The 12,085-nt window shown below is 47.9% G+C and overlaps 1 protein-coding gene across 2 annotated transcripts in view; it reads left to right on the top strand.

The window, feature by feature from the left end:
- LOC149372508 (uncharacterized) overlaps nt 1-12,085 on the top strand; it is a 94,656-nt gene that overhangs the window by 70,238 nt on the left and 12,333 nt on the right. The window contains exon 4 of one of the 2 annotated variants that reach the window (XM_089566997.1): nt 3,422-3,876. The exons of the other annotated variant lie outside the window; for it this stretch is intronic. Coding sequence (XP_089423123.1) covers nt 3,422-3,601 — 180 coding nt within the window. The 3' untranslated portion in view covers nt 3,602-3,876. Of the gene's footprint in view, nt 1-3,421; nt 3,877-12,085 lie in introns of those variants that run through there. 2 annotated transcript variants of the gene reach the window in all.

The raw sequence follows: 12,085 nt of genomic DNA, 5'->3' as shown, positions 1-12,085 counted from the left end.
ACTCTAGTGTCTGAAATGGAAAATGAACAGTGTATACTGAACGAAAGAGACCGGTTCCACACTCTAGTGTCTGAAATGGAAAATGAACAGTGTATACTGAACGAAAGAGACCGGTTCCACACTCTAGTGTCTGAAATGGAAAATGAACAGTGTATACTGAACGAAAGAGACCGGTTCCACACTCTAGTGTCTGAAATGGAAAATGAACAGTGTATACTGAACGAAAGAGACCGGTTCCACACTCTAGTGTCTGAAATGGAAAATGAACAGTGTATACTGAACGAAAGAGACCGGTTCCACACTCTAGTGTCTGAAATGGAAAATGAACAGTGTATACTGAACGAAAGAGACCGGTTCCACACTCTAGTGTCTGAAATGGAAAATGAACAGTGTATACTGAACGAAAGAGACCGGTTCCACACTCTAGTGTCTGAAATGGAAAATGAACAGTGTATACTGAACGAAAGAGACCGGTTCCACACTCTAGTGTCTGAAATGGAAAATGAACAGTGTATACTGAACGAAAGAGACCGGTTCCACACTCTAGTGTCTGAAATGGAAAATGAACAGTGTATACTGAACGAAAGAGACCGGTTCCACACTCTAGTGTCTGAAATGGAAAATGAACAGTGTATACTGAACGAAAGAGACCGGTTCCACACTCTAGTGTCTGAAATGGAAAATGAACAGTGTATACTGAACGAAAGAGACCGGTTCCACAGTCTAGTGTCTGAAATGGAAAATGAACAGTGTATACTGAACGAAAGAGACCGGTTCCACAGTCTAGTGTCTGAAATGGAAAATGAACAGTGTATACTGAACGAAAGAGACCGGTTCCACAGTCTAGTGTCTGAAATGGAAAATGAACAGTGTATACTGAACGAAAGAGACCGGTTCCACAGTCTAGTGTCTGAAATGGAAAATGAACAGTGTATACTGAACGAAAGAGACCGGTTCCACAGTCTAGTGTCTGAAATGGAAAATGAACAGTGTATACTGAACGAAAGAGACCGGTTCCACAGTCTAGTGTCTGAAATGGAAAATGAACAGTGTATACTGAACGAAAGAGACCGGTTCCACAGTCTAGTGTCTGAAATGGAAAATGAACAGTGTATACTGAACGAAAGAGACCGGTTCCACAGTCTAGTGTCTGAAATGGAAAATGAACAGTGTATACTGAACGAAAGAGACCGGTTCCACAGTCTAGTGTCTGAAATGGAAAATGAACAGTGTATACTGAACGAAAGAGACCGGTTCCACAGTCTAGTGTCTGAAATGGAAAATGAACAGTGTATACTGAACGAAAGAGACCGGTTCCACAGTCTAGTGTCTGAAATGGAAAATGAACAGTGTATACTGAACGAAAGAGACCGGTTCCACAGTCTAGTGTCTGAAATGGAAAATGAACAGTGTATACTGAACGAAAGAGACCGGTTCCACAGTCTAGTGTCTGAAATGGAAAATGAACAGTGTATACTGAACGAAAGAGACCGGTTCCACAGTCTAGTGTCTGAAATGGAAAATGAACAGTGTATACCGAACGAAAGAGACCGGTTCCACAGTCTAGTGTCTGAAATGGAAAATGAACAGTGTATACCGAATACATGATATCCATTACACAGTCTAGTGTCTGAAATGGAAAATGAACAGTGTATACTGAACGAAAGAGACCGGTTCCACAGTCTAGTGTCTGAAATGGAAAATGAACAGTGTATACTGAACGAAAGAGACCGGTTCCACAGTCTAGTGTCTGAAATGGAAAATGAACAGTGTATACTGAACGAAAGAGACCGGTTCCACAGTCTAGTGTCTGAAATGGAAAATGAACAGTGTATACTGAACGAAAGAGACCGGTTCCACAGTCTAGTGTCTGAAATGGAAAATGAACAGTGTATACTGAACGAAAGAGACCGGTTCCACAGTCTAGTGTCTGAAATGGAAAATGAACAGTGTATACTGAACGAAAGAGACCGGTTCCACAGTCTAGTGTCTGAAATGGAAAATGAACAGTGTATACCGAATACATGATATCCATTACACAGTCTAGTGTCTGAAATGGAAAATGAACAGTGTATACTGAACGAAAGAGACCGGTTCCACAGTCTAGTGTCTGAAATGGAAAATGAACAGTGTATACTGAACGAAAGAGACCGGTTCCACAGTCTAGTGTCTGAAATGGAAAATGAACAGCGTATACCGAATACATGATATCCATTACACAGTCTAGTGTCTGAAATGGAAAATGAACAGTGTATACTGAACGAAAGAGACCGGTTCCACAGTCTAGTGTCTGAAATGGAAAATGAACAGCGTATACCGAATACATGATATCCATTACACAGTCTAGTGTCTGAAATGGAAAATGAACAGTGTATACTGAACGAAAGAGACCGGTTCCACAGTCTAGTGTCTGAAATGGAAAATGAACAGTGTATACTGAACGAAAGAGACCGGTTCCACAGTCTAGTGTCTGAAATGGAAAATGAACAGTGTATACTGAACGAAAGAGACCGGTTCCACAGTCTAGTGTCTGAAATGGAAAATGAACAGCGTATACCGAATACATGATATCCATTACACAGTCTAGTGTCTGAAATGGAAAATGAACAGCGTATACCGAATACATGATATCCATTACACAGTCTAGTGTCTGAAATGGAAAATGAACAGTGTATACTGAACGAAAGAGACCGGTTCCACAGTCTAGTGTCTGAAATGGAAAATGAACAGTGTATACTGAACGAAAGAGACCGGTTCCACAGTCTAGTGTCTGAAATGGAAAATGAACAGCGTATACCGAATACATGATATCCATTACACAGTCTAGTGTCTGAAATGGAAAATGAACAGTGTATACTGAACGAAAGAGACCGGTTCCACAGTCTAGTGTCTGAAATGGAAAATGAACAGCGTATACCGAATACATGATATCCATTACACAGTCTAGTGTCTGAAATGGAAAATGAACAGCGTATACCGAATACATGATATCCATTACACAGTCTAGTGTCTGAAATGGAAAATGAACAGCGTATACCGAATACATGATATCCATTACACAGTCTAGTGTCTGAAATGGAAAATGAACAGCGTATACCGAATACATGATATCCATTACACAGTCTAGTGTCTGAAATGGAAAATGAACAGTGCATACTGAACGAAAGAGACCAGTTACACAGTCTAGTGTCTGAAATGGAAAATGAACAGTGTATACTGAACGAAAGAGACCAGTTACACAGTCTAGTGTCTCAAATGGAAAGTGAACAGTGTATAATGAATAAATGAAACGCATCACACTCTGTCTAGCACCTGAAATCCTACGAACTCCTGCGAATTTGAAGTGGTCTCTCGCGATGGCACTGCCGTTGCAACCTTGTGTTTCTTGCAGTAACTTATATCCTGCTGTCCCTTCGTGCAGGTGTGCAAGAGCACTCCACGCTGGGTAGTGGCCCCACCACGACCAATGTCCACGCACCTCCTTGTCCTCGGCCTGGGACTGAAATCTCCGCTCCTCCCATCCGTGCCACTGCCTGCGAGGGTGGAGATTACATATGGTCGTTACAACTCCGATGACGCATTCCTCATTCAATGCACGTGACACTGCCATTATTAGTACGGCAGCATCTCTGTGCGGTAGGCCACGCACATGCCAGAAAATGTCTGCCATTCACGAATCATTAATTACCAGGAGGTTACATACGTTTCGCTCACAGAAACAACGCTCCTTTGCGCGCGCTATTACCGACAGGTCCCTTCCCGACCTGTCAATCTCACCGATACGGGGCACCAGGAATCCCAAATGTAACAACCCTCCAACGCTTTTGCGCGCTACTGTATACGTACGCTAAAGCATCCCACAAGTTTTTGGCTTGCGCTTCTACACCTACAACAAAGCCATACCCGTTCAAAAGGTTCCCGGCCATCTTGCCTCGCCGCGCGGCTACCTTTTTCACCGCCGAACAATCGCACCGATCGTGTTTCAAGTTGCGGCTTTGGCATTCCGACCTTTCTTTTATCTGCACGGACGAACCACCATGACAGGGCTGGTGCCCCACGCGCTATCGCACTTCCGCCCTAGTGCGGCCGCTCCACGCCCGATGGCGAGATAACCGCATCCCCCGCGCATGCTCGCTTTCGGTCTTCTTCGCTTCCCTTCTATCAGCACTCGCGGACGCCGACAAGAACCAGAGCCGCACGGTAGCCGAGTGGTCAGCGCGCCAGTTGGCAATGCTTGGGCGAATATCCCCACCGACCTTGGTTCGATTCCCAGCGCAGGCACAGCGGATCGCTGTCGAAAAAACTGCGGCTGGTGATCCCACCAGCGTCACAGCTCGGCCGCCGTGTGTGGAGGACAAGGGGAGGATCTGTGCTTTTTCGCACAGCTCTTCTTCTCGCTGTCCCCCGGGTATCCAGAGGGCGGATGCCCGTTGCTCCTGCGGAGGTTTCCCCGGGAAAGGAAGTTTCTTTTTTTCTTTCCCATCGTTCCGAATTCGAGGGAGGAGTGCGCACGCTGCTGCAGGCACCGCAGAAGTCCGCAGCAACCACACACTGACGAGCCGTCCGAGAGACACCACGTACACACGCTCTTTTTTTTTTACTGGACGTTTTGTTCCATGAACGTTCATGAAAAACAAAACGTCCAGCAAACAAAAAAAAGAAGGGTACGTGATGCCTTTCGGATGTCTGGCCGGTGTTTGGTTGCTATTGCGGACTTCTACGGTACCTGCAGCAGCATGTTGATACTGAAATGCATCCGAAAACGCTACGTACGGTTTCTTTTAATGCACTCATATCCTGATGTTCCATAAAAAAAAAGAGAAAAAGGGCGTACGCAGTGTGATTCGTATTTCTGCCCAGTGTGTGCTTGCTGCGGTCTTTCAGGCACCTGCAGCAGCGTGCCCTTTCGTATCATAATATCTGGCACATTCATGAAAGTACGCACATTACAGCGGCTGCACTCCTCATTGTCTCTCTCTGCACTGTCAACATCTTCGTGTCTTGTATTGTTGCTGTATTAGCGCGCGCACTGCACAACGTAAAATTCACTAGCTCTAGTTATTGCTTTGCCAGCTGGTCCATATCGCCTTGCTACAACTGAGCAACGTAAGGTGCAGGCTGCAGACAATCATTGGAATTTACTCTCCTTGTGCGAATCGCTCACCACTTCCAATTATCACAGTCCGTTGCAACTGCCGAATTGATGGCCACTTGCCACAAAAGTCTGCGAGAATCCGGTAAGTGGAACCGTTAACACTTAGCGAGTCTTCTCTAATTACTGGCCTCCGTCTTGAATGCGCTACGTAGTTCTACATTGTGCAGTTCACGCGGTGCTACAGCAATATTGCATGTCACAAACATGGGGAAAGTGCAGAGAGAGTCGATGAGGACCGCAGCCACTGTAAACAATTTCCTTTTATGATGATCATTTTATATCGTTATACTAATAGGCATGCCGCGGCAAATACCATAATAGACCGCAGCGAGCACACATCAGAAAGACACTAGGCAGACCTTTTTTTTTTTTTACGGGACATCAGGATATGAGAGGATACTAAAACAATTATCCAGGAACAAAAAACCAGAAGCGTACGTCGCGTTTCCGGATGTCCGGTCGATGTACGCTCGCAGCTGTCCTCCACGGCACCTCCAGCACCGTGCCAATCAACGTCCTGCGGTCGCAATCAGTAGTTCCCCGCTGAATTTACTCATGCAGCGCAGTCGTCTCGCGTACACCGTATCTTTGGTTTGGCCCGTGGAAACCCGTTTTTCTCGCGCCGACATTCCGCCGCTTCGATTTTGCACTTTCTACATGTTTTAACCTCCATAGCAACTCCTTCGCTCTAGAGAAGCCTGCAGGCAGTGGTGCGCAGCTGCCGGGAAACTAGCAAAACGCGACCGCGAAGGATGTATATAGTGAGTGTTCAACTTCAGACTTTACACATCTTTTTTTTCTTCTAAAATAGGCTTCCTGTGTTCAAAAAGCACTTTTTTCGCACTGTCGGCGGTGTAGTACATCAGAATGCAGCTACTACGTGCTATCTAGCAAGACGATAAACCAATATTCAATAGCTATCTTCTAAACTGTTACTGTTACGAACCTTGATTATTAAAGGTGCAGTGAAGAAAAATCTGAACACGTTCCGAGCATTGTTAGACGCTGCGACTTATTGCCTTGTGTGGCCGATTTCTCTAATTCAATCGAATTAACGTCCGGCTCCCGCCATTATTTTTTGACTTCTCCCCCGACGGTGGGCGTAGTCGACCAATGCGTGGAGTGCCTTCAGCCAGTCCCGTGGAAGCTTTGCTTTCGCTTTATTTTGTCTTTTTGGTTTCCGCGAATAAATAGTTTCATTCGCAGATAATATAGTCGCAAAATACGCGCGGACTATTTGCTACTATACTCCGTCTCACTACATGTTTGCAGCACTACGAAAGGTAGAGCTCTCTCGTCCAATCAGGATGGCGCGCACTACATTAGTGTGTTCCTACGCGCCTGTTGCTCGATTCACCTGGCTGGACATCAGGTGGCTCGTTCCATATAAAAGAAGGCGTACTGCTAATTAGCTTCTTTCTACATCTAGCAGGGGGCGCTTGATGTCTGTTTATTTTTGTACAGGCAGACGCCCGTTCCAGACGCACTGGCCCCACTTTTTCTTTTTTTTCTGTCGCCACCTGTTTCTATCATTTCCTCTGTTGTCACGTCACAGTTATTTTCAATGTTCCTGCTATGTTTAAATGAATTTATTTATTCCAGCATGGCCACTACACTATTAAGCAAATGCAAGGGTCAAATGCAGGCCGGGGCAGCCGAATGTCGATGTTGGCGAAATGCAAAACCCCATGCGCTGCGTTAAAGTCAACGCACAAGCGGTCAAAATTAATCCGGAGCCGTCTGCTACGGTGTCTGCAATATCTAATGAGAGACGCTGCGAGGGTACTCCGACTTTCGCGCGTACGTTAGCACATTAATGGGGCTCATCACAACTCCACTCAACTCTGCTGGTTTGTGTCGTCGTCCAGGTTGACAACAACAGATGGTCCTTGGTCAACAGCATCGTCAATGACATGGTCCAGTTTCCTCATCCCATCTTCCTCACTAATAGCATGCTGCACGTAATTCTTCCATTTCTCAGCAGTCACTTGCATGATGCCTTGCCAAACCAGAGGCTCCACGTCTTAGAGCTTAAGCGTCTTGTTTTGACTGGCGACGAAGCCCTTGACATCGCTCCAAACAAACTCTATCGGGTTCGATTGGCAGTGGTAGGGTGGCAGGCGCACATCGAGACGGCCAGCAGCTTCGGCGCTGCAGTCCACACGGTATCGGTCCCCACCTGTGTTCACGTTGTTGCCAAGCTTCATGAGCTCGGCCTTCACCATGTCGCTACTCCACGCGACCCGTTTTCCAGGTCTATGTCTTTTTTTGAGGCTACTCATCCGCCGCACTTTATCCTGCTTCACAGAATGATATGGCGCGTTGTCCATCGCTGTGACGCAGCCGGCTTCTTCAGGGACAACATTCGGCCCGCCTTCAACGTCTGCGTTGTCCGCTGGTAAAGCGTTCGCTCGCTCACCTGAGTGAGTTTTACCCTCCTCTTGGTGACCGCATTCGTACTTGAACTTCCCCCGTTCTCGACACGAAGCACTTCAAGAAGCCAACTGCGATGGTCTGCTTAGAAAAGCAGCGCACTGTCGGTATAGGGCACACTGACGACACAACCGACTCGGCCGGCGCCATGTTGGAAAATGGCGATGCATCACTACCTCGCAGCAAGCCTCCGCAGAGCTGTGTTCGTACGGGCTTTGTTAATTTCACCAGTGATTGAAGCACTCTATACCACCTAAATCTACCAGTCCACATTATGGTTTGGTTTGGTTTATGGGGTTTAACGTCCCAAAGCGACTAAGGCTATGAGCGACGCCGTAGTGGAGGGCTCCGGAAATTTCGACCACCTGGGGTTCTTTAACGTGCACTGACATAGCACAGTACACGGGCCTCGAATTTCTCCTCCAAAGAAATTCAGCCGCCGCGGCCGGGATCGAACCCACGTCTTTCGGGCCAGCAGCCGAGCACCATAGCCACTGAGCCACCGCGGCGGCTTAGTCCACATTATGCTTTCAATTGCTGTGCTCATTGTTTGATTAATAGTCCTACACTGCTCAAATATTCGAGGGACTATTTTTTGTGTTCCTGCAGCCCTGATTGGACGAGAGTGCTCTGCCTTCCGTAGTGCTGCAAACATCTTGTGAGACGAAGCATACGTATTACTCCGCCGATGGCACAGCGGCAAGCCGCCACGGCACTGGGTGGCGCGTTGGTCGACTCCGCCCACCGTACGGGGAGAATTCAAAACAAAAAAAAAAAGGTGGGAGCCGGACGTTAATTTGATTTAATTAGGGAAATAGACCACACAGGGCAATAAATCGCAGTTTCTAAGAAGGCGAGAAACGTGTAGATTGAGTTCCCGCGGCAAAAAGACGAGTTCAGATTTCGCTTCACTGCACCGTTAAGAGGCCTGCAGCCCACAGTAGCATCCAAAGTTTTTACAATAATAACGGCTACCCTCAGCGCTGTGGCACAACAAACGTTGTCTGTTTCGACGTCTTACATGCACTAGGGAGTTTGCTGTGCCTCCAAGCTTCTTGAAAGAGCGTGCATTTTGCCTCGATGTAGCCACGTAACTAGTCGAAATAGCCAAGATTTGTTGGCCCACACCGTCGAGGGTAAGCGTATTTTCGAAATTATAAAAACTGATGTAGAAATTACGATAGGCTACAGGGGTCTCAATAACTAAGCAGCCTACTAGTAATAGTTAAAAAGACAGCTAATGAGTATTTGTTAATCAGCCTGCTATTTAGAATGTGTTAGCTGTATTCTGATGTAATACTCAGCTGACAATTCTAAGCCGAAAAAAAGTGTTCTAACTCATTACTTTTATTTTTAAGAAATCCTGTACTGTCTTCGGGGACACACCCTAATGGCCTAGCCTTCTGAAACATTTTCTGCGTACGGTCGTCCACACACCTGCTGAGAGCACTTGCATCATTTAGCTCGGGCCTAGGACCGGAACCAGACCGGGGGAGGTTTCGCAATACATTCCGGCCTGTATGTCTGCGCAGCAGTCAATGCAAAAACTGTGCTCATTTCTTTTTCTTTTTTTATTACAATTATAACGTTCATCCTGCCTTCGACTTCGAATTGCTCCCGCAAGGCAACCCTCGGAATATAACATCAGTCTCTCGTACTTTTCATAACACTCACTCTTCACCGAAAGCACACTTGTGCAGTTTTCGAGAATTAAGTTCGGAGCTGACACTTACACTCACCCGATTATTCCGGCCAGTTGCTATAGCATTTTCGAAATGTAAACGTTACCTTTGACAGAACGAGCACTCGCTTTCCATTACTTATTCTTCAGGCGGGAAAAGCATTTGTAGCATGGTGTTAGTAACAACTTTACTTTCAAGCAAAAAATGAAGTGAAATCAGCTCTTTCCCGGTTGTTGGTTGGGTGGACGATTAGGTTTTCCGTGATTTGCTGAGGGTGTTGTCCAGAGGGGGGGGGGGGGGGGGGGGGGGGGGGCTTGGGATGTATCTGCCTGTGTTTGTGGAGGATAGCCAGCAGTACAACGGGCTTCAGACAGTTCTTGTAGAGTGTTACGGACCCACATGCGGAGGAGCCTGTTGGTTGAAGTCCCTTGAGGCGGATTTAGGCCCGATTTGTCATCAGCATCAGCCTGACTACGCCCACTGCAGGACAAAGGCCGCTCCCATGTCTCTCCAATTTACCCTGTCCTTTCCCAGCTGCGGCCACCGTATTACTACACATTTCTTGATCTCATCCTCCCACTTAACTTTCTGCAACCCCCTGCTGAGCTTGCCTTCTCTTAGAATCCACTCCGTTACCCATCAGGGCCAGCGGTTATCTTGCCTTCGCATTACATGCCCATTTCTGCCTCTTGATTTCGACTAGAATGTCATTAACCCGCGTTTGTTCCCTCGCCCGCTTCCGATTTGTTAACGTCACGCCTATTATTTTTCTTTGCATAGCTCGCTGCGTTGTCTTTAAGCTGAACCCTCTTTGTTACCCTCCACGCTTCTGCCCCATAGGTGAGTACCGGTAAGATACATTGGTTGTAGACTTCTCTCTTGAGGGGTATTGGTAAACTGCCATATGCGCTTCACCTCATTCTTATTCTTCTAGTTAGTTCCCTCTCATGATCATGATCAGCTGTCACTACCTGCCCTAAACAGCCATATTTTCTTCCTAGACGGTTGAGTATAACTCATTGATCATACTTTGCAGTTCATACCCTGATCGACTTAGCAAGGCAATATCATCAGCGAATCGCAGATTACTAAAGTATTCTCCGCTAAATCTTATCCCCATCTGTTCACATTCCGGGCCCCGGAATACCTCCTGTAAACATGCGGTTAATAGCATAGGCGAGATCGTCTCTCCCTGTCTTATTAGCACGTTTACGATGTGGGAATCCTGGCTTTCCGCCGTCGCCTTTGCGCGGCTGTGCCGGCCTCCCGCGTTGTTTCTCCTCTTTGCCTTGCTCCCGCCTCAGGCGGTGGAGAGGCGGCTGGGTGACTAATCACTGTCATTTCGCCACAGCTCCGCCCCGGCTCGCCAAGGGCCTTTGCCATTGGCGCCTTTTGGCGGGAATTCGGGAACCGCTTTGGGCGGCCGCGCGCCGCGCGACCGTCCGAGCGGGGCCGAGAGAGAGATCCCTCCGAGACAGCGAAAGGTGCGTACGTTACTGTTTGTCCCTGCCGGCCTTTGCCGCTCGGACCAGTGCTTACTCGAGCTCGCCCGCACGTGTCCTCTGACCTGCAGCGGCTCGAGCCTGTCCAGCGGGGTCCAGCGACCTCAGACAGGCGTACCTTGCGTTGATTGCCCACTCTCTCTCGCAACCGGCCCAACGGTCGACACGAGAGGGAGATCACAGCACTGCCGCGGGGACATTCTCCTGCAGCGGCGTGCTAGCGGCGCGCATTACTCGAGTCGCTTCGTGCGCGCAGCGGAGCCTTGCTCCTCGCGCGCCCCCGGGACGGGCTGACTATTGAGTGTTTGTGTACCTGCTGAAGGACGACGTGAATAAACGTCTCCTTTGTGAACTTGGAGGCCTATTTCTTTGCGGCGAATCGCTCTCCTCCCAGCGGAGGTTGAGTGCGCCGCATCGGTGTCCCAGTGTGTGTGTGGTGACGGCTGATCGGGGCCCTTGGCTCGCGCGAAGCTCGAACCCGCGGTGGGTGGTGGCCTGTGTCCACTTAGAAACCCACAACTCTTTCCTCTTCTATCTTTGTCAGGTGGAATATAGGGCAGTGAGTATACCATTCTGCTAATCTCGAATGCTTGTTTGGTATTTTTTTTATTAGCCTGATGCTTTGATGTGTCATGACCGTGTGTTTGGACAAACGTTCCCAGATGCGGAGTTTCTGTACCTCCGATACTGGGAGGCCGTCGACCGTCACTTGTATAGAGGGTTTTCCCTTTTTGTGACGGCCCGCAGTCGGGTGGAGCAGCAGGATTCGGTCAGCGAGTGTGCAAGGCCTATACAGGCCACGCAGTCCGTACCGCTTCCGCTTGGAGGCTTTCCTCCATTTCGCCGGCATTTTGGCGTGGTCGTCTGCGTAGGAGTGGGATCCGCTCTAATTTTCGGCCCATGGGTATGGGAGTGGTGTCGAAGAGTAGTGGAGATAAAACTCAGCCTTAAGATGTGCCCCTGCTTTCTAGAGCTAACGAGGGGGATTGTGTGGACCCAAACCATATCTCCGCCGTCTTGTTACTCATAAAGGCGGTTAAATACGCCTGTGTTCTAGCCCCTACACCTCAGTAAGATAGTGCGTTTAGTTTGGTTTCGTGCGTCTGCCGTGTCTCAGGTGTAGAATTTCTTCTGAGTAGGGGTGTGCGAATATTCGAAATTTTCGAAAATAATTCAAATATTATTTTTTTATTAATCGTGTTCGATTCGAAATCCACATATTCGTGTTGTTTCGATTATTCGACACGACGCGAATATTCGTATCTAGCCGAATATTCTACTGCGAGCACCGGCCTTCATTTCGGTCCGCAAGT

The sequence above is a fragment of the Amblyomma mixtum genome, chromosome 1 (assembly GCF_055824585.1).
Source record: "Amblyomma mixtum isolate Tamu chromosome 1, ASM5582458v1, whole genome shotgun sequence".
NCBI classification, from domain to species: domain Eukaryota; kingdom Metazoa; phylum Arthropoda; class Arachnida; order Ixodida; family Ixodidae; genus Amblyomma; species Amblyomma mixtum.
Note: the sequence above shows the minus strand (reverse complement) of the source record. Positions and strands in the feature narration are given on the sequence as shown.